Source organism: Phallusia mammillata, chromosome 5 (assembly GCF_965637545.1).
Source record: "Phallusia mammillata chromosome 5, kaPhaMamm4.hap1.1, whole genome shotgun sequence".
NCBI lineage: Eukaryota > Metazoa > Chordata > Ascidiacea > Phlebobranchia > Ascidiidae > Phallusia > Phallusia mammillata.
The window spans coordinates 7,932,905-7,957,104 of NC_137256.1; the positions used below are offsets into that span (position 1 = coordinate 7,932,905).

General features: G+C 38.2%; 1 protein-coding gene across 1 annotated transcript; it reads right to left on the minus strand.

Moving 5' to 3' along the window:
• Positions 1 to 3,657: 3,657 nt before the first annotated feature.
• On the minus strand, positions 3,658 to 12,651 carry LOC145229268 (uncharacterized). The gene is made up of 9 exons (XM_080094574.1): positions 12,504 to 12,651; positions 10,736 to 10,887; positions 10,193 to 10,310; positions 9,645 to 9,776; positions 8,839 to 8,958; positions 6,684 to 8,477; positions 5,975 to 6,142; positions 5,548 to 5,645; positions 3,658 to 5,123 (listed from the first exon to the last, which is right to left on the minus strand). Exons 2-9 carry the CDS (start codon positions 10,808 to 10,810, stop codon positions 4,743 to 4,745), a joined length of 2,886 nt encoding a protein of 961 aa, XP_079950700.1. The 5' UTR covers positions 10,811 to 10,887; positions 12,504 to 12,651; the 3' UTR covers positions 3,658 to 4,742.
• Positions 12,652 to 24,200: the final 11,549 nt, after the last annotated feature.

Genomic DNA, 24,200 nt, shown 5'->3' on the forward strand with positions numbered 1-24,200 from the left:
GTCCAAACGCATGGCGTCCCAACAGGGAATGGAAGAAAATATATACCCTTTACTTAAATTTAATTGAACAAAATAACGATTTTAATTGGAAAAAGGCCAAATTACGACACTTTTACTATGAATTAATTAAAGCAATAGAAATCGATACTACCCCATCCAACATTCCTGACTATAACTGGACTCGAGCACAATTTAACCAAAAGGGATTTAAACGATTCTTTAATAATATCGAGCGACAACACGCTTATCTAGCAATCCAAAATGCGTACAAATGGGTAGATTTCTTTCGCAAGAAGAATCTCCCTATTTTACGCAACAAAACAAACCGCATAGTCCGTTGCAAATTTTGCAAAAATCAAAACGACAACATACATTTGATCATTTGATCCTCGAATGCCCAACAACAAGTCTAATCTCCAATTTCTTGCATAAAATCCTTCACAAAAATTTGAAAATCAATTTCGACCCCAGTTCAAACTTAAAACTTTACAACTCTTATAACCAAGGCGTCCCGTTGTTGCAAATTAAAATAACTTCAATTTGGCGTACTAGTATTATAAAACAAAAACAAAAACTGGACTTTCTAAATTCCTACGTTCTAAATCAAAACGCTTTTGCCCGGAAAACAGCACAAAAAATATACGCAACCTTAATAAACCAGCTAAATACCTTCATCAACCGTTTTGGCGCTGATCATATTGGAAACACTTTTGGAATCGACCGTAAAATTCTAAAAACATCAACGGCTATGTAGAGTAATAGTTTCAAAATGAAATATTGCAACCTTATCGCCATATTGTTTATGCGTTTATTTGATTACTTTGTTCCTGTATTATTGTATAAACCCTATATACGCGTGCCTGCCTGCCCGCCAAATAAGATGTATATTAGATTGTATGTGTTCCTATACTGTTTTACACGTAGTAGATACGTTGAACGAAATGCGTACCCGTTATTTATGATAACTAAATACGTTAAAAACCTTTTTCTGTTGCTGAGATCAGCGTTCTGTTTTCGTTAATCTCGCCAGCCTTTTTTGTTTTTTAAATTTTATTTTGGATTCTTTATCCTTTTTTATGGAGACGACATGATAATTTGTTTTATCGGTCGGTCGTCACATGTTGAGGCGGGGAAGGGGCCTCTACAACGATAAAAAAAGGGTGAGTTTTGGGAGGCGAAGTCTTGCTGCTTCTGGCCTTGTACCTATGCGAAACGACGCATCAGGCGTGGAGATGCAAACTTTCTTTTCACTGTCAAGTTTTCAATTTTCTTTTTTTTAGAAGGGTGTTAACAGCCTTATGAAGTCAGAAGCATTGACGAATGTTGCTAATAACACCTCTAGTGGTCAAAATTTTAAACATTGTCAGAATTGGATAAAATTTTACATGACTGTTAATTGGGTCATTGTGATTCCATATTTTATACTTTTGGGTGTTAAACCCCATCAGTTACCCCACTAACCCCTAAAATTGGTGAGTTTTTTAAACGGTGTCGGAATTAGATGAAATTTTGACAGCTTGTATAATTTGTCATTTTTAGGTTTCAATTGTTGTGTTTAACCCTGTAGCCCTAATATTTACCCCTCTAGCCCCCCAAAAGGCTGAATTTGTTAAACATTGTCCGAATTGGATGAAATTTGGACAGCTTATAGAATGTGCTACTTATAGTTGTTGTTTGTTATGTTCAACTTTGTCGCCCCAACATTTACCCCACTAGCCCCCCAAAATCGGTCAATTTTTTAACAATGTCAGAATTGAGTGAAATTTGGACAGCTTGTAGAGTGTGCATTTATAGGGGTAGAACATTGTATTTAACCCTGTTGCCCCAGCATTTACCCCACTAGCCCCCCAAAATGGGTCAATTTTTCAAACTATGTCTGAATTAAATGAAATTTGGACAACTTGTACAGTGCACCATTTATAGGTGTTGATTCTTGTGTTCAACCCTGTAGCTCTATCATTACTTCACTAGCCCCCAACAGTCATGTGCAATTCACGCTGATTTGTGTTACAGGAGCTGATTATTGTGTTTTAGCCTCTTTTCTCACTATTTAACACGTTTTTCTCAGACAGACCATAAAATAGAAAAACCTTCAAAAATGTATAAATGCACTGAATTTAAATAGTTTGTACTCCATAAAGCATATTTATTTATGCACAGTACCAATCACTGTGTTTTACCTTACAACACCCGACTTTCTCATGGTTATCTCTTGAAAGGTATTATTTACAACTTTGCATGTGTGGGGGACCCATGAGTTTTTGCTTGCAGAAACAACCAAGGTTATGAAAGACAGTGGATGATATGGGACCCAATATAAAATAAGTGTAGAAAATATGTGTTATAGTGTATGTGCAAGGGCAATATGTGCTAAGCCACCCTTATAGTTGATATCTAATATATCAAGGCCTTCGAGCGAGGAGTTAATTTAAACACTGTTTTCATTTGGCAGTATTTGGTAGTGAATTATAAATTGTAGATTTTAAACAAGTTTACTTGAGCTGCCTCCTTTTTTACATTTTGCTGGCAAGTTTGGCTTTATCCTATGCTTTTATTTCTAAGACAGAGAACGTTTGTATATTGTACATGACTTAATCGACTTTACAGACGAATTTAATGCTCCAAACAGTTTTAATGGCTAGACAAAAGCTAAAGAAACATTAATTAAACTTTGATTGTTTTACTCATTTTAAAAGTAAGGTTAGTTTTAACAGCTGGCCAAAAAGATAATAATTACCCAGTCTATTGCATTGCATGTATCTTGCATTAAAGATACCTTTCAGTATTGAACCACTGCTACTGAGCAACTGCACCCTAAAAAGCTATGCTTAAAATCGTTTGCCACACATCTGGTGATATTGCTAACCAACTTGAGTACGGTAAATGTTTTTTTAGTAAAATGAATAAATTCATAGCGCCAAAAAAATGTAAGCTAACTAGGCTCACTATATTTTCCGGCGTGGAAAACAGTTTACTTAAAATGCACAGCCATTCCACAACTATTCTTAGTCGCAATTAATCAGCAAAAGCGCCTTTAGTAACATGTTCGCCAAGAAGGATAAACGGTTTATACAGTTAGAAAAAAAAAGATTTTTTGCTCCATGGCTTTGTTTTTCGTGAGATCTGTTTCTACAGATAAGATGCATCTGTACACAGTGCGTTTTGGCCCACAAAAAAATTTGAACCTATCGGAATCTTGCGGTAAGCGTCAAGTTACATTCTCGGAAAACCCGTTGAAGTCAAAAGGAAATTTGCATTTAACTTCTCAGTTAGGAAGTTCGTTAGGTTCAGACAAAAGTTGTAGGTGAGAATGGATCGATTTGTGTACAGAGAATTTATATTCCGTGCACAGACAATAATTTAAACGCGCTCACATAAAACCCACTTAACTTTGCTTCAGACTAGAACGACTGTTTTAACCCTAAAATCACCGAAGAGTTTACACTTGAAAAAACATTAATTTAGCAGCAAAGTAGGTTTTGGTTGGGAAAAAGTTTTTTTAAATTTTTAGATTAGGAACTAGCTGTACAATTTGTTTTATTGAATTTTTTCATGATAATACTTCACCCCCATTTAAGTTTCGATAGGTGGCGCTAAGGTGTTTGTGCTCTTAGCGCCACCTATCGAAACTTAAGTGAATGTTGGGGGTGTCCGGAGATAAGTTGTTAGTATTTACCCATCATAAGATGTTCAGTACTTGTCCAAATGGAAAACTTGCAATTGTAGCTGATGTCAAAATAAACACGTAATTAAAAACAGATGATATTTTTCATTTACACAACGTGGAAAATGCAGTGCAGTAATCACAAAAAAAGCGTTGCACAGACGAGGCATGTAATGCTTAAAATGTTTAAAGAAGTAAATTTTTAAGTGCTATAGAAATCCAATTCCTAGCCAAGAGGGCCCAAACTTCAAAATCTTCGATTACAAGCAAATAAAAAAAACATTTTTATCGTTTCAGAGCCAACAAGCTGTTGGGATAGCTAAACAACAAACCAAAGTACATGAAAATTGTTGCTCAACAAGGTAAAAACATTTTGCACAATTCAAAAACTCGATACTAATAAAATAATGAACAAAAATTGAAAGTAATAATAGGTTAAACCAGTGTTTCTCAACCTGGGGGTCGCGACCCCCAAGGGGTCGCCAAGCACTTTTGAGGGGGTCGCGGAGACGCAACCGAACACGGAATTATTTTATCTGTATCATAAAAACTTTCCCTGTGACTTTTGTTTAGCATAGTAACTCACACGACCGTTTGATTTAGAACAGGCGCAACAATATTTGCGATTGTATACTTCTATAATTGCGGGTTTTGGTTTTTCTTAACATAAAAAAAAAACACGAAATAGTGAAATAGTTAGTGAAAAATAGGCGTTTTCCGGAATACAGCAAAACGCCGAACTATTGCAGCCGCGTTAGATTGGAAATGTGTGATGAACACAATCAACACATGCTGGTAGTTAAACTTCCTGTGTGTGTGCGTGTGTAAAGGGGTCGCGTGGTGTTAGAAAATCTCTAAAGGGGGTCGCATAGTAAAAAAGGTTGAGAACCACTGGGTTAAACAGTCAGTAACATACTTTAACAATAGTAGTTATATTGAAAAGTTTTACTTTTTAGCTTTTCCGACAGGTTAGCAGACATAGCCTATATATTAGACCGTTTTTACTCTTTAGCTTTTTCCACCCGAATATAAAACGCATATTGTCGACCTATCAAATCAGGTTCAACATAAAATTAGTTCATACTCCAGTCTGCTGTACACTACCCCTGTTTGAGTTAATTTCAGCATACATCGGCTCAACATCAGAGGGCGGTGCTGGCCACAGATTATTGGAATTAATGGTAGAATATCTGCTAGCGTCGCCGTTACTGTCTGCTCCCACGGCAGGGTCGTCAGTCGAAAGGTTGGATATTACAGTGTTGTACGAATCGCCATTACCGTTCCCGTTTAGGTCACCGTTAGTTAGAGGTGAATCCATAGTAGTTGTTGATTGGTCATCGGGCTGTGGTTGTGGTGACGACTGGTACTCCGTACGGACGAAGTGAGGTAAGTGTGTACGATTGTTCCAGTAACGCCGCCTCCATTGATCCCATCGTCCGCTGACGTTGTACCAACCTCTCTGTTGGACAATTATATCAGCGAATTAGTTGTATTGGCTTATATCAACTTTGGGCTGGTTTGTAATACTTATCTTGTCATCCCTAGGATGCACGTGGGCCCGTAAAGGTTAGATACTAAATAGGTTTTAAACGCTGTTGGTTCAATCAACTGGACTGTATTTTATTAAATTGATGTTACTTCGAATCATACAGTTTTGGCAAAAAATAGTCATTTTATAGCAGTTTCATCAACAAGTTGCAATAAAGCCCAAGTTTCCTTAAATTAATTTTTTACTAAATTAAGTGTTTAATTGAATTTTTATAATGAAAATGAGTTTTATTGCTTGTTCAAAGACATGTTTGCTGCAGATTAAGTTAAACAAAGTTGGTTTGAAAATATTGAAATATTATTCGCACTGTTCACATAGCAAGAACAAATCTTACCAAGTGTTTTCTTTGGTAGAGCAAAACTGCGATAAAGAATATTAGCAGAAGAATAATCACAATCACCACTGGAACCACAATTCCCACTATATTTAAATCTGAAAAAAATAGAATTTTAACACCTACTGCCATTACATGCACTATCTGGTTTGTTAAAATATATGTAGCTATTTCACCAACTGGGATTTGGGCCCCATTTTTGTCGATTAGTATTTGTTTTTACAATATGCAGAAACCCATGGGTCTTTTGGAAATTAGTATTTATCAAGTAAAAAAAAATTAAGATCGTTTTGCTAAATCTGGATGCTCGTTCTGTCTCCTTTAAAACTCATTAGTGTTCAAAACTTTCACATGGGCAAAATTTAAATACACATCGATTATTCGTTTTGGAAAAAAAGGAAACAGATTTTTTTTTCGCCGGGTTTACCATTGTTGTTGCAAACGCAATCAGGTTTCATGGATAGTGGGTAAGTTTCCAACCTGATCCCACCACATGTAACAGTTTCATTTTCACAATTGTAAGTACAGCTGGTATTGTTTTCTGGTCCAAAGCAGCTCCCGGTATTTTGCACTTCACATGTACAAATGCATTCACCTACATATAGACAACAAGAATTCGTCTTTAGTTCGTAAGTCATATAGCAATTCACGTGAATCGATGATTAACATCAAGCCTGCTATACAGACAGTGCAACACCATAACCATTTCTTTGCATAGATGAATTAGTCAAATTAAAAAAATTAGAATTTTTTCAAATGAAGTTATATTTTCAGCCTAACACACTGGGCCAACGCATTTTTTGAGTGAACGTATCAAAACCCACCCTTTTTTGCTGATTCGAACTGATATTTCCTTTCTCAATTAATGACACCCACTTTACCCCCTGCGTGTTTACACACAGTTTACCCATTTGTGAGCTACGGTCCTATAACGCTTTGCAAAATGGATGTAGTTGCATTCAATCTCGGCAAATCAATTGTGCCCTCTACTTTTAGGGTTTAACATTGCGCTGTTACATGCCAATTGCTGTAGTGCCATTGACATTGTGTGTTCTTCCACCAATCAAATATATAGTGGAACCAGGTCATATCGGATATACTACAATAAGTGCTGTGCCTTGCACAGTTTCTAATACCTGATTCAAATCCGCAACTAGACAGGTCACAGGCACTCCATATGGCGTCGTAGTCACCTGAGGAACATAGACACCTTGAATTTTCAGCGCAGAGCCGTCGGTCGGGGCATAGTCCCTCTCCGCATACACACTCCCGTGCTTGTGACGTTCCAGCGCCGCAAGTGGTTGAAGGATTGCACGAGTAACCGCATTCGTCAACACAAGAACTGCCGTTACGTACAAAACCAGCATCGCAAAGGCAACTTGGACTTTCGTTTAGGACCGAACAGGTCGAATTTTCGCCACAAGGAGTGCCACAATCGGGTAAACAATCTATCCCATCGCCTGTGAATCCCATGCGACAACTGCACTGGAAACTACCTTTAGTGTTTTCGCACATAGCATTGGTATGGCAAATGTCCTCACTTCTACATTCGTCTGTATCAAAACAGTTGCCATGGGTTCCTGAATATCCGTCCTTGCATTGACAAACAGTAGAGCCTTCTGCTGTCATTGTGCAGTTGGCGTTGGGATAGCAAACGCTTGAATTCGAGGTACATATATTACAGTCATTGCCATTGCCCACAAATCCTTCAAGACACTGGCATGACACTTCACCGTTGATAGATTCACAAGACGCGTTGACTGCACAAACTGTACCTGAGCAGTTCCTAGAGCAAGTTACCCCATCGCCTGCGTAGCCTTCATTACATGTACACGTATAAGAGCCGACTGTGTTCTCGCAAGTAGCATCGGTGTGGCAAACCATCTCATTTCGGCATTCGTTGGTGTCGAAACAATTGCCATTGATACCTGAGTAACCAACATTGCATTGGCAAGTGGTTTCGCCATCTGTTGTTGTGCAGTTAGCGTTGGGATAGCAATCGCGTAGATCGGAATCACATACATTACACTCAGTGCCATTGTCTATGTATCCTTCAGGGCACTGGCATGACATTTCACCGTTTATAGCTTCACAAGACGCGTTGACAGCACAAACTGTACCTGAGCAGTTCCTAGAGCAAATTGCCCCATCGCCTGCATAGCCTTCATTACATCTACACGTATAAGAGCCGACTGTGTTCTCGCAAGTAGCATCGGTGTGGCAAACCGTCTCATTTCGGCATTCGTTGGTGTCGAAACAATTGCCATTGGTACCCGAGTAACCAACATTGCATTGGCAAGTGGTTTTGCCATCTGTTGTTGTGCAGTTGGCGTTGGGATAGCAATCGCTTGAATTCGAGTTACATATATTACACTCAGTGCCATTGCCCACAAATCCTTCAGGGCACTGACATGCCATTTCACCGTTTATAGCTTCACAAGACGCGTTGACTGCACAAACTGTACCTGAGCAGTTCCTAGAGCAATTTACCCCATCGCCTGTGTATCCTTGATCACATGTACAAGTATAAGAGCCATCTGTGTTCTCGCAAGTAGCATTGGTGTGGCAAAGTGACATATTCAGACATTCGTTGGTGTCAAAACAATTGCCATAGGTTCCTGTAAAGCCCACATTGCATTGGCAAGTGGTACCACCCGCTGTTGTGGTGCAGTTAGCGTTGGGAAAACATTCGCTTGGATCCGAGGTACATATATTGCACTCAGTGCCATTGCCCATAAATCCTTCAAGACACTGGCATGACATTTCACCGTTTATAGCTTCACAAGACGCGTTGACTGCACAGATAGTTCCTGAGCAGTTTAAGGTATTAATATCCATACAGCTTATTCCATCGCCGGTAAAGCCGCTGTTACACTGGCAAGTTGATTCCACACATGCGGCGTTTTCATCACAAGCTGTGCACGATGTTGCTAAAAAACAGTTTTAGTTTGAAGGGTTTCGGATATAACTATGTTTGCAGCAGAGTTGTTTATTTTAAAAAAGCCTGATTTAGGCGCAAAAGTTAGTGAAATTCCAATACAAATGATGTCGCACGTAAAGTTGATCGATAAGTTAAGCTCGTGGTATTCACACTTTAACCCTAACCCGGCACAAACTCGACTCGCAAAGCCGGCCCTTATAAGACTGTAACACAGGACGAAAGCAATGTGTGAATGCGTTTACCGGTTAGACTCGATAAAAGTCATGTTGGTTTATGTGAGAAAAAAAAACGTTTACGTCCGTTTTAAAAGCGATACATCAATGCTTCTTCAATGATTTGGTTCTGCTCACCTGTTACCGTTGCAGGATCGCTACAACGAACTGTGACGCCACCAGTCAAGTTGATGTCGTTGTTGCAAGCCTCTACTTGTATGATGTAAGAAGTGTTGCTGTCCAGCGTCAATAGTATGTCTGGGTTTAAAACATAATGGTTGTTTGTTTAAAAAGCCAAACCAGCCATACCTATAAACAGGGTTGCCATACCGTCCTTATTTCTAAGATTTGTCCAATTTTTGAAGGGTCATGTCTTAGAAAAGTTCATTGTCCTTATTTCTAAGAAATGTCCTTATTTTTGACTGTAGTCCTTATTTTGTCTTATTTTCAACAATTGCTATAGTCAAATTCCTGCTACAAGTAGAAGTAAACCTAGACCCGGCCTGTTGTGAGATGCACTTAGTATTTTCTACGAACAACCAGTTGCTGAAACAGATTGTTTCTTTCCAAAATATATTGCAAATGTCATGGCATAAATGCCAAGATTTGTTCAAAAACAATGCCAAGATTTTCGTTTCGCATAAAAATTTAATTTTTCTGTTGTCCTTTTTTTTGGTTTCAAGTCGATGGCAACCCTGCCTATAAAGTTTAATACACAACAGGACATTTGTAAAGGTTTTCGTAAAAACGCAAATTAAGTAGCCTACCTGAAGGAAAAAGTTAGCGACAAAAGAGCAAAACGTACAATATATTTGTCAAAAAAACAAGAGATGGGTATTTTTTTACATTTTAAGTCTTAACATCAATGATGTATCTAGTTCGATCATTGTTACTATAATTGACGTAGCGTGGAATAACATTAAGCAAATATTTAGTTTACTTACTTGTCGTTGTCCTGGTAATAGAAAGAGCTTGAACCATGACACGATAAGACTCCGCCCCGCTGGATGGCGCCCATGATACATTTACCTGTTCAGCATTCCTCGAAGTTATAAGACCAGTAACTGCAGACGGACCTGTCACGAACAAATATCACGGTGATATTGACATTGTAGCTTTTCTGCTACACACAATAAATTTTTAGATAAAGTACACATACAATCTCATGTAAAAGCTTTTAACATTAGGCATTTTTAGTAGCAATCGTGTTTTTTGTCAAAATAGTGATGTCCTAAATAATGTAGATGGTTAAAAAGTAACAAATGATTTGTAGTGTGGTATGGCTTGAACTAATCGACATCGGTTAATACAGATCTTCGCCTTATCCGGACATTTTTGGTCCAAACGGGTCCGGATTAACCGAGGCTTACTGTACATGCCACAAGCTTCCTTGGTCAAGATTATAAAAGCGCCGGGGAAGGTAAAAACATTTTACCCGAGGTTTTTGTTTTTTAGCAACCCAATTAAAATACCCACGTTACACAAAACTTACTCGTCCTGACCGCAAAGGTATGTTCTGCTCCGTTTCCCGCGTCATTCACTAACCTCGCCGAACCGCTGTACCTGGTCGATGACGTCAAACCAGCGATGACGCCGGCGGTTCCAGTAAACTGAGCAAAATCATATTGCGTCAGAAACAAGACATTTTGTCCCAGAAAAAAGACTCCCATTTCGCCCCAAAAGTATGTGATTGCGATTTTATGGTTGTCTATATAACGATAAGTTTGCGTGCAACTGTGCAAATGTAATAGGTCACCCGTAACAATGATTATCTGAAATGACCTAAACTTGCTACACACTTGTTTAGAAATAGGGGCTTCAAGCCCTGTTGGAATAAATCAATCGAATTACGTCAGTTGTTTATATTTACAGTTTTTTAAATTAATATTTCATAAAGTATCTAAAATGCAGTAGCTATAAAACCAAAAAATAAGACTTTTTATAAAGTCAAGACAATGAATGAATTAAAAAAATTAACTCATGTTCTACACACGTAAATTGTTAATGCATTTTTTATGTGCTTGTCTAGACTTACGTTCATGGATTTCGAAACCGGGGTTTCTCGTTTCGATAGGATAGGATCAAGGTTGATCAGAATACGAGATCCCATTGGTAAAGCTGCCCATCGAAATTCAACCGAAACATCTCTCACTGCACCGATAGTGAAACCGCCCACACCACCAGGTACTAAACAGAGATTTGCCGCTTTAAACTTGCTGGTGTTAAAGTACATAGTATTATGCGGTTTACTGAGCAAGGAAGTGACCATAAAACCATTTAAGTAAAACAGATTTGTTAGTAGCGTTGTTTATATGAACTTTTAAGCACTTTCTGTGTGGTAGGGATTTTAAAAACCACAAGCGGAAAACAATAGGGGATTTTTTTGTCTGTGACTTTCAAAATACAACATTTATTCCAACCCTAAAAAAATTATAAACCTACAAAAGGCACTGTAGACAAAAACTTTATCAATTAGGATTTATTTAAATTGTCTCGAAAATCCCAACGTGTTTTGCAGGCCTGGCGTGTGCTATTTTCAGTGGCCAGCAAAAACGATTTAGACTGATTCCCAGAAATAAGTACGTAAAGTATAGTTATTTTGAACGTAATTGTGTTTAGTATCCACCCAAAAATGTGTAATGCAAATATGTTTTGCAAGAGTCGCAAAATGTGGATTCGCTTTTAAATGGAATGTTTCTCGGTGTGCGAAGGTTTGAAACGTTATCTATTTTAAAAGTTTGTACCACAGAAAAGTAAGCAGTCTGCTTGGGTATGGATCAATAGACTTAGGAAAACATTTTGCAGCAAAAATAGTTTTAGAGCCAGCCAGAACTTGGGTAATTTGGAGCAACCGCATTTAGCACAGCATCTAAAACTCGTGATAACCCAGACGTATACAGACTCTACAAATAGCCACAAGGATTATAGTGTTTTCGCAGCAAACAATTTATATTTTTAAACACCCAAGCATCAATAGTCCCGGCGGCGGACGAAAGTATGTAAATCACCTTTACGCAGCATGCATACATTTCCTGCAGCCCATCCAATTAAAACAACCCTAATCCTATCTTATCATACATCGCGTTCCAACTGACTACCTTCAAGCTTGCCAGAAGGGGTCGGCGTTCACTTTTCGCATGGACGGCAAAGTCTAAGCCCCTTGAACCCTACGGAGATGTCGAAATTTTGCCCCAACACGCAATGGACCGGATCTGACAATGACGGAGGCTTTTTCGGTTCGTGCGCCTGCCTTCATAACAGCTGCCCTTGTGTCGACAGATAACCTAGAGTCGTGGTCACGCGCAAAACGTAGCAAAAAACAAAGACTTGAAACGAAAGTACGCAATTGAAGTTGGATTACGTAGAACTTGGTCACGTGTGTGATAGTGACGAAGTAAAAGGCACGTGACGTTTGACAAGAATAACAAGCTGTTTGCACTTTAACCATAGATAATAAAAGCGAGTTTAGCAAAAAGTTTCAACACCATATATTTAATATATACTCAATTTTCTGCAAGCTCCAAAATTGTACATTAAATGCAGTAAAAACTGCTCACTTTACAATTTAGCAAACAAAGTTACATAAAATTTGCGTCCACAGGGTTAACTGTTCATCACACTTGTAAGACGGGTCGAGCTCTTATGTTTGTGTTTGGGCAAGTGTAAATGAAATTCGGGCCAGACTTCACGCTCGTCATCACGTGCGCCAAACGTTCACCATTTGCCAGCATAATTCGAACGTTGTTAAAACAATTCGGTTTCGGGCCCGTTTGCCACTCTGTGGTACATTATGATTCACTTACGGGTGTATTGATTGGTAGTAACAGTAACATCTTTGCCGGCAACCTGTACAGTGACGGTGTATAGAAAACCCGCAGTCAAACCAGAAACATCCACTGGTCCATTGACGGTTTGAGCGGGTAAAACATTTGTACCGGCAGCGTTCTCAACCATCAACTGCAACATAAACAAATGCAGTGATTAAGATAAATAATAAAATTATGTTTGGAGGAAATAACTTCATAAAATGGTAACATGACGTTTTGATAATGACGTCACCGTATACCTTTTTACCAACATAAACTTTTTTTTAATCAACCGGCAAATGAACGTAAGATGTGTATAAGATTGACGGAAGTTTCTATACTTTGTCATTGGTAGGAATCTTGAATGCAACTATCGTGGAAAATCCCATTTACATGTCAGCATTTCAGTTTACATTTCAAACCAATATGGCTTTGTGTCCTCTTTGTGAAAAGCGCCTTTAACCGTCGCCAAACATGCCATTACAAAAGAATTCATCATCTTTATACCGTCGCAAACTTTGCATTAAGAAGTATTTGTCTTTGACAATCAATTACTCCACAACAATACGGACTCGAAAACCCATTTTAACTTTCCCTTTAAATAAAAACAGTTTTGCCCGTTTCTGTTAGGAATTATAAAAGTAATGCAATATATCTTGTGTAATTTTTTTTAACAAGTTTTTAATGTTTAGTTTACCGCCTAATAATACGATGTAGACGCAGCGCGTTCAGCCATTATCCGCCAATTGTACCCACCACTGTTTTGCGCTACTTAATGTTTCAACGTTGCGCAGTTTTAGTGCAATTGTGTCCCTAGCTGTTCTTTCACCAAGCGACATAAACTCAACTGCGACAATAAACTACAAACAGTACAATGACGATGGATTTGACAAATGAGAAAGATAACACGCCCCAGACGGCGACGAATTTTTCGACAGCAGCGGGTAAAGGATTGCATTCAAGCCGTACGAATTTATATATTATAGTGACTATAATGTAGTCCCTTAAAAATAATACGAAATCGATAGAGAGATAACACGCGACGTTACGGAAGACCGATGTGCAGAGAAACGTGAACTCGAAATTAAATGATCCATCTCCGGGCAGTTAAGTTTCGTGGCCGAGTGTTCGTACGATTCTCAATTGGACTCACGAGACCAAAAAGTTACCTCGCCAAATAAGGAGCGTATCGAGCAGCAGTAGTTGGTAACAGGATAGGATGACTACGTAATGGCTGCCGTGTTTGCTAGCTAAACTAGATGTGGCAATTGTGTAGTGATGGCACTGATGACCTCATGTTAATATTGTAAGTTTGGCGGGGCAAGCCCAGTGTTTTGTGACAACCCACACATTTGAAGCTTATTTCCATCTTTAGGAAAGGTACACGGGTTGATTCTTTCATGCTTACGCAATTTGATTATTTTGGTTACCCGCATTGATTAAAAGAGCAAAAAAGAAAGGGTTTCAATGGCTACCTTAACGTTTTGACCAACAAGCGGAGTTTTGTTAAACATCTGGAAATGATAAAACGGTTTGCAGTTGCTAACTTTACTTTAGGAACGCTAGAAAACCAGGGCAGTGTAATTTCGCAATCTCACAGTACACTTTTGACACAGGACTACGCATAAAATTTACCACTATAAACAGTATAAGTTTAAGTTGCTTTCGAGTTTTGCGTTTGAATTTAATTGTCATACTAATCGTTTTAGCGTGTGTACGTGTTATGTACACGTATGCTTAATTGGTCAAAGTTGAATTTAAACCTTATCTTCCGTGGTACGATTTGTTGATGTAATATCTAACATTTCTAAATAATACTTTGCGCTTCTTACGGAAAAAAAAAACACTTACGTTGTACATCAAGCTATCCACCAACGCGCCCACGTCGACTTGAAACGAAGTAGTCTGTACATCAATGAACGTGATTGTAGGCGTGGGTATGTCTGGACAACAAAACAGCACATGCCAATGATGTTACTCATTGAAAGCCAACCGGTTGTGTGGAACCGACCATACAATACGTTGAAATAGAACGCCTTAGAAAGGAAAATCACACCTACACTTTCTATGGACCATAGCGTGCGGCCGATATTAACAGCTGGACAGGAAATGGATACGCATTCAAGCACGATTTTACCACTGACATGTTTGGATAAAATTGCAATTTCGCACCCTCTACGAAGTAGCATAGAAGGCGTATAGTATAGTTGTCGGTTTGGAGCGGTTTAAGTGACCAGTTACATAATGCCATTTACACATGTATCAGGTTTACCGAACGAGTGAGGTGTATAAGAATGGGTGGTTTTACGTTGATTACAAACACTAAATAATGTTGGGCGGAAATGCTGCGGCCGCGCGTTCAAATCTAACCGAAGGCGGGGTTTACTGTTTCGTGTAGGTGCAATTGTTGGCAGTCTTTGGCTTATCAGACCTTTGTAAGACAATACAAAAAGACATATAACCACATTAAGGACTTCTTTTAATCAATTAACTGAGCACTGGGTTAAATAGGTTATACATAATTTCAAAAGCAAATTTCCTATTTCCTACGCAGGAAAATGCTAAAAAACGGAAACGGATGGTTAGTCTAAAAATATTAGATAAACATACCTCGACACTCAAAAGTACCCTGGCTGTTCTCACAGTATTGTACACTGGTGCAGGTCGCATCATCCAAGCATTCGTTAATATCTTCGCAAACGGTTCCGTCGCCCGAAAAACCAGCGCGACAGGTACATGTGAAACTTGTCTGAGTGTTTGTGCAAATAGCGTTGGTGTCACATATGTTTGGTGTGGTAACGCATTCGTTCTCGTCTAAAAAATCAACATCAGATTTAAATGGGAAAAACACATGATAATTACTTGGACTCTTAACCAGGAGCAGAGAAAATCTCCGAGGGGTAAATGCAATAAGCCTTGGGGGGGGGGGGGGGGGGGGGGTGCGTAAGAAATTTAAATTCTCTGCTTTAAAATCTGCCAAAAATGTAACCGAGAAGACCTCTGATTTAGATGTTTGTAAATGTTGTTTTGTAGAAGCTACTCATTTTGGTAAAACTTTATAAATCTTGAACAAGGAAGATGCTCCACTTATTTTCCGCTATTTTGTTTGAAATAAATGTTTATTTCACACCAAAACGTCGCTTAAGGACGATAGAGTTATACACACCCTTACGTGTCAATACTAATAATTAGGGCAAGTTTTTGCAACTTTTGCAACTTTTTTTACAGCTTCCGGCAGCTTCCTAAATACTCAGAATTTGTTGTTATAAGCTGTTTGTAGGAATTTTATGTTGCAACTTTTTGCAACTTTTTTCTATTTTTCGTGCAATTTTTGACTGCAACTTTTATCAAGTATTGCGCAAAATGTAAAGGAGTGATTTAAAAAACATGCTTTAAAACTATTTCTAGTATGGTTGATTTGCATAACAAAGAGCTATGTGATGGATTAGCTGCATCTCAACGTTATCTATGACGCAACAGTTGGCTTGCAAGCTAGAAGTTCAACAACCCCAGCCAAGCATAAAGCGTCATATAAAAGTGCATTCGTTATTTTGCAAGTAAGAAGCGATAACCTTGATATCTGTTACGTTGACAGTCTAAGGCAGGGATTGTCCAACCTGCGGCCTGCTAGTCATTTTAACTCCAAGAAGTATGCATAAATGCAACTTGTACATAAATGCAACTTTTTACTGCAACTTTTGTTGAAATTAAGTGCAACTTTCTCACGTTTTTAGTGCAACAAAAACTTGCCATACTAGTAATTTGACTCTTCCTATCTACACCTTTGATTTTTTTGTTAATCTTAAAAAGTAACGCAATTGGATCATAGCAGCTAAGCTTAATTATATCACAATTAAACATCTATGGCGATGTTATGAAATTTATGCAATGAAACACTGACTGAACCCACCAGTGGTAACATTTGAAGCACCGATTGTCCTCAAAAAAGTTATTTGATCGAAGCTACGAAATCTTGCAGAAATATAAACCGATGTTGTGCTGTTTTTTGTTAATCCAGTTAAAAGAACCTGAATCAAACAAAAAACGTCAGTACATGTTTAACATAATCGAGTCATGTTTATTTTAAAGTACGAGGAGAACGATTTAATGCATAAACCTTATTTTTATTTTACAAACCCCTAAAGCACCCCAAAACCATCAGAAATGGCCTTTTGCATGTGGCAACCACTTGGCTTAAACAAAACCCTAAATAAAATTGACGTTTATCATTTCACACTAGAGTTGACTGAAAACAAAGATTTTTTTTAACAATCAGCTTACGATAGGATTTCCATTGAAAAATTAAGAAACCAGTTCGTATCGTGGGCCTTAAAAACGACGTTTTTGACTTTACTCAGGTTTAAATCACAGTAAGACAGGCCCATTAAAGGAGCTATGCCAAATCAGCCGGTCACCAAGCATCCACCACCATATGGCAAGACGTAGGCTAGAAAAATCTACCATGAGATGGGATTCGAACCTACGACTGGAGTCTTTCCAGGATAAGTTTAATGTAACTACTTTATCAATGCATGCCAATACTGAAGATTATACCGTATAAACATCAGACGAATCAATATTAGCCTCTGCAAGAGTGACAACTTCAGATCCACCAGAGCCCGTGTATTCGAACATATACTCAACAACTCTCTCCAAAGTAGTGGATGGAAAAGAAACTCTAACGGCTACTCCGTTGCTTTCAGCCACACTGACGAAATTCACTTCAGGTAGGATGCCGGTGTCTACAAAAATGTTTGACAAATTAATTAAAGTCAGTATAGATCAGGTTTACGTCTTAATCAATTTAAATTTAACAAAGTTTTAGAACCCAGGAAATGACAGAAATTGTCGTCGATTAATCTATTGCATCAGTTTACCGACTTTATCATGTGTATTCATTTCCTGAAGTCTGCCTTTTAGAAAAGTTTGAACCTGTGTAAGTATTTATTTTAGAAATTAAAAACTCATTTTTTCTTTATTTCAAACCAAATACTAACTTTCTGGAAAAGAGGAGATTTTACCTGATGTTGTGTCGAAAATTGTGTAGTCATTTCCAGGATGGTTTTCGTTGTCAACTTCATAAACTCGTCTGTAGAATGGCCCAGAAGCGTCACAATCTTGAACCAGGTAGTTCATTCCAATACCAGACAACGTGTTGGGCTCCAACTGAAATATTTCACGGTTATCGGCAATAATCGCTGCGAATAAAGATAAAATGCATAGTTTGTTTTGAGAACAGTATACCCTTACCAAGAACGTACGATGCCCAACCGGTCACAAACCAATCCAGTTAATCGCATCGATACCAGCTTATCATACAATCCGTTTATAAGTTATTGCTGCCAGGCATAGTATCAAGTTTATAGAGCTCTTCTGGCAAATAAATGCATTTGCCAGTAGATCTCTATAAACTTGATACAATCATGGAGATCGTGAATCTCAAACCGTGGACAATTATTTTTTAGAAAAATTTTCCAAGGGGCATTAATCCGGTAAATCGCACTGACTTTGAACAACCCAACCGGTATTGGTTTCAAGGAAGTAATTTTATCTGTTTTAGACTAGAAATGGAAGCCGTTCTGTCACGTGACCCGCTTCCTACATAAAAAGGGTTGAAAGGACCGGTTTCTGGCCAACCTCCTCTAACTGACCTAAAATGATCACCGAATACAGGGTTGACTAAAGTGGCTAGCGGGTAAGTAGGCGAACCGGTTGAATCCCACCACTAAATTTAGGTAATGTGCTACTAAAATGAAATACTCACCAGAGTGATTAAATTCAATAACGGTTGAACTTAAGGACGTTTCGTCACTGACTGGCAGGATGGCAGTTCCTCCCAAACCGTCGTTGCTAAATATTGTCCACGTTCTGACATCGGGAATGGGCCGACAATCCACATTGGCCACATAGAATAACCCGAGGTCGCCGTTAAAAACATATTGTTGTGAGGTAACTGCGTAACGCAAATAACAATCATTGATGCTTGATTAAACCGTAGTATTGTCCTAGTGTGTCATTTAGTACTAACTGAATATGGGGGATTGAAAGTTAATTTAATATTAAAGTTTGCTGGATTGATCAAGTCGAAACAATGTGTTCGATTGGGCACAAAAATACTTAACCAGCCAAGACGCAAGTTTCGTCCCTTAAGATGGCAAAATATTGTGGGTTCAAATCCCGTTTAGGCATTTTTGGTTCGTCTGAGCAATAAATTGAATCGGAATTACTTCAACTAAAAAAAAACTGGCGTGTTGAACTAAATTAAAGTTACCAAGTAAGTTATATGAAGTCAAAAAAGTGAGTGGCATTAAGATAAACGTCACTGATGTTAGTGCCTTTCCTGGTCGAAGGACATGTATGCAAATTTGTACTTACCTTCAAATCTTACTTGGCTATCATAGTAGTCTGGCGTGTCTGGGAGTATAAAGCCATCAACATTCGGTGCTGTAAAGTTATCAACAAGTATCTCGTAGTGACCGAAAACGGTGGTTGCATCGGGAAAAGGGGTCGACAGGGAAACGTTGGTTGCCATTGAATCATTCTGGTTGAAAGTTAAAATCATGACGGAGTGTACGTTGGTGTTATCGGCGTAAAAGCTGTTGATTTGGTCAAGGATTCTGCTTCGAGTAATGCCCTCGCTGGTTACATTGACAACCACTCGGCCAAAAACAGACAATCGCTCTGTAAAGAACAAAAGCAGTTACGTTAGGACAACCCGATGCTTCTTGGCATAATGTTTTAACTACTCCTGTGGAGATTTTTATTGTAAAATAACCGACATCTCGACGTTCCTATACGAGACACTTTTAACAAGATAATGTCATATCTTGTAACAAAAAGCTCCAATAAAGCAACAATCACAAACAAAAAAGCAACCATAACATCAAGCAGTATCTGTGGGACGTCGAAAGGTCGGTAATTTTACAACAAAAAATATGTCGAAATGGCTATCAATGATGATAAAGTTATGTTATAATTACGAAATATGTTCAAAAATTGATTTTCACTTTTTAGAATAATAAATTGACGGTATGCTTTGTTTAATTCTATTGGTTGTTTGAATCAGTGGATCCAAACTTTTTTTGGTCTTGAACTAGTTTTATCCCAAAATAGACGTAAGCGTACTCAATGAATGTGTGTATTAATCAAAACTCAAGAAAACCGTTTCCAAACGTATTTTAGTCTACAAACTCACGGTTAAATTTTTTTTTGATTCTTAGCTTTTGTTTGGTGGTTCTCAAACTTCAGGTGTTCGACTACCTATTTACCTACATATTTTTTTAATAGTATTTGCTTTACATCTTAAGTCTACGTTTATCCGGTCTCGAAATGTTGTGGTGTAAATTGACACGCAGCTCACATAAAAATTTAAAGCCAAGCAGAGTTTGGAAGCCGCTAGGGATGTGCCAAAACTGCAAATGTTCTGTTTGGTCGAGCACCGAGCATCTCACTTTAATGTTCGGTGCTCGGCCGAGCACGCTCGGTGCATTATGAAGTCACAAAAATCCCCTTTCTACGTTTTAGCCCTACAAGGCCTCTTACGTCACCGGATGTGTTTTATTAAGCTGTACATGCCCATAAAGTACGCTTTTTTCCACCATCCAGTGCATTTGAAAAATCATTCGTTTTTGTTCATAGACACCCTTTAGATTCAAAAGTTTAGAACACTTGTTACATATGTTAGCAGGGCATGAATATGCAAATTTAACGCTCGGGTCAGTTTGTGCAACTGCTCGGCCGAGCACCGAGCATTAAAAACAGCGATGCTCGGTACCGAGTACTCGGGTTCTGGCTCGCTCGGCCCATCCCTAGAAGCCGCCGTTGCAGAGTAATGATCAGAACATTGCGATGGGTTGAATGTTTTAATGTAAACATAAAATAAATGCTATTTTACACCCCAGTTAAGCAAATTGACTGGGTGGATTTGCCTACAACACGGACTGCAGTCAACCAATTGTTTCAGATAAGCGGATCAGTAACCACAGTGGAAAGAAGTTCTTAATGCCAGTTCAAGTATTGCACCTGTGGTGAAGGTAAAGGAAGGACCGAAAGGGCTCTGCATTTCGGTGAAGTTTACAGAACCGTAAACTTGGGCAACGCGAACTTGAACCTGATAGTCTGTGTTTGCATCAAGTGATGTTAACCTGCAAAATAACGTCAAAAATGAATTCATTTATTGTGGTAAGGTTATTGCAATGCAATGACATATTGCAATATCAAATACTAAACCTACTTTAAATAACAAGTACAATTACCAAGGTTAAATAATATAGGCCATAGTCATCTTGGAATCAATAAATATTTGTCTTTTTATCACTAACGTTTGTAATTAAATGTTGTTAGCATTTATATATCTTATATTTGTTATCAAAAAATCAGATCGGTAACAGCTATTCTGGGACTTAGGATTATTTAGAAATGCTAGGGACAGCCAGGATGCACTTCATTCGTCCGTAAAATGCTGAAATCGCTTCAATTGCAGAAAGCATAACGGCATTTCCTCACTGTGTTTTTAAATGTTTCATGCTATGCTATACGACCACAACACAGGGACTCTAAACTCAAGGGTGACAAAAAACTTACCGATAATAACCTGATATTGCCAAAAGGTCACCCGAATTTTCAGTTGAAATTGAGATCGAAAATGTGGCTACACAAAGGCTTTAGCTTACTTTTTGCATGTATGACTTGCTGTCAACGATTTGCAATTTTGGCAACGAAAATGTATAATCACAAATACAAACTTACACCGCAGCATAAGCAAGCGATCCGGGTGCGCAAGTGCAATTTTCCATCACTCTTGTTCTCATGTTTGTGTGTTTGACTTCCCACGCAGTGGCACCTGGCGTCGTTTCGAACATAACCACGGCAAAGGTTGGTTTGGGTAGAACGTAACCGATCGTTACGCCATCAGGAGCTAAAAAGATAAGTTTGATTTAGAAATAAATAGTGCAACGCTCCGAGATATATTAAGAAATTAAGTTTAATAAGGTTATCACATGTGAAGCCTAACTTAAAATCCAGGTATCTTATTAGGATATCGGCTATAATGTCAGTTTATGTTTGGTGTTGCTAAAGCAGGTAACAGCGTGCGGTAAATAACTTTTACACTCATTTACCTGTGCGAATGAAGCTGCTGTTGCTGTTCACGACTTCTCCTGCCATTGTTGCCTGGATTTTAACTTCGTAAACCGTGTTGCTCACAAGGCCGGTAACCTGCAATAGAAATCACAATACGTGGGAAATCCCCTTCACACAAAAATCCCTATAGTAAACAATAAGCGTTTTTTCATTTTGTGTTTGTTTAGTAAGCATTGTATTGTGACTGGAAATCTTTTGTAACTTATTTAGCCGCGCACATTGTCCCAAAAATCGTCCCTAAACGTAATTTTCGCGACTGTTGGTGAAAATTTTTTTGTATTAATGGCGTTAACTAGCATTGCCGATAATTTTCCCCAAAAGACAAAATGCTAAACTTTAAAGCGTAATTGGCTATTTTAAGTCGGTTGTGGATTACAAAGCTACATAGTTTGAAGACTTACAGAAACAGAATTGGGCCCATCAGATATAGGCATTGCCTCGAAGTTACTGATGTTGGCACGATGTTTCGGCGCGTACATGAGCATGGCGTTGGAAGTTCCTGTTGTGTTAAACGCGGCATCAATGCTCTGGTTCGTGACAGCTTCAAGCGTAGGAGGATTGATCGACTGCGCTTCTGCACATACAGAGAAAAAAATGCATTGGCACTGAAGGGGTAATTCGACGAATAGCTAACGGACTGTAAAATTTGTAAGTGCAAAAATGAATCACATTACAACTATTTTATGCACTATTGCAATGGTTCGCAACTCGTTTTTAGGCAATTCCAATTAAACCACCACTCCAATTAAATAAATATCATGGTCCAGCCAATTGCTAAATAAGAATAAAAAAAGCATCTACAACAAGCATGATGGCTTGAAATAACTTGGATAAGCGTTTTTTACACTGAATATTTAATAAATTATATGCAACTAGCTTATTTCCAATTTAACACAAAACACACTTAATGTCATGTGGACCACCCAAAAAATTATCATTGATTGCTTAAACTCGTTTGACAATATAATCTAACCAGGTTCAAAAGCCTAAATCTTTAAATTTATTCACTAATCATTAGATCAGTGAAATGTTACAAAAAATCTTATTTATTATCAAGTTCAAGCAACTGCAAAGATTTATGATAAAAAAGGTAATGCAATACTTGCTTTAAAAAAAGTTTAAACTACCACGGCAAAAAACGTAATTTGGCGTAAAATATCTGTAAACCTCTAAACACGGAAAATTGCTACCTAACCATCGCTGGTTCGACATTCTGACATTTTAAGCGACCATGAACAGGGAACTCGAAAATATGCTACTAAATTCGCAGTTTTAGTTTAAAATATAGTCATTTGACCTCGCATGCGCACTTGCTACATAAAACAGTAATGATAACAATTTTGCAGTGCCTAAAAAAGCTTACAGTGACAAAAGCCACTATTCAAAACGCGAAAGTTGGCGAGAAATTTTTAACCGCAGTCTGAGCTTTCACTATTGACAAACTTTCGCTTTGTTAGCCGGCAACTGTTGAAAAATAGTTTTCAAAAGAAATCCGTATGTGTATTATAAGACGGAATTTTCTACGAGGCAGTTTAACAGAACCCGGATAATGCTTTAGCGGGTAATTTCCGTGCTTTGCAAACGCACAAAAGTTCGACGTAAGAATAATTCCATCGTAATAACAAAAGATATTTTCTTCATCGTAATAACAAAAGCCATTTGCTTTGTGTAGAATAGGGGTGGAAAAATACAAAACGCCTAAAGGTCAGACAAGTATGTTTGGCTGAAATTTTGGCAGTTTGAAACGAAAGTAGATTGCATGTAACGAAATACTGCCGAAATAGCAAAACTCCCTTCAACAACCCCAAATACTTCCAATAACTTCGTCTCATGCAGACAGAGAACCTCTTGCGCGTGGCAGTCATGCGTGGTGGAAATTTACCTTCTATTTCCAGGCGCGGGGCGAGTAACAATGCCTTTGTGACGTCACAAGCTACTTTATCTTTCCGTTTGGTTTTCGAAAACCCCCTGGTTGGTACATAAGTCTAAAATGCTTTGGGTTTTTTGCGACGTAATCTGAGTACGATGGCTCTTAGAGTGGGGAAATGTAAATATAACAACACAAAAGCGCATTTTTGTAGTAGTTGTTTAGGCCAAGTGGAGTTTTCCTGCATCTGAATATTTATTTGTAAAAACACAACAAACCTAGGAATGCCATTCTATTACCTATATCCAATTAATGCATTCGCTTAAACAGTTTTCGAAAACAACATTAAAAGTCTAAGACGTGAATAAATGTCAAAAACAAGTTTTCATCAATCAATCTGAACTTTATACACTTGGTTTGAATATAGCTCCAGCTACTAAGGAAATGGACGCTCAAGGTGATTTAGATGACGTGCATACTGATGTTTTAATCGACAGTTCCGTAAATCATTAAGTTTCACTCATCTTTCAAATGCCTGCATAGACTTCAAAAACGAGATTTGTCGAACATTTTCTGCAAAATGCAAGCACAATCCCACATAAAAACCCTTTGCAAAAGCAACTGTTTGCAAATCAACTTTATGGTTTCGATTTTAAAAGATTATATTTGACCACAAACAGGCGGAA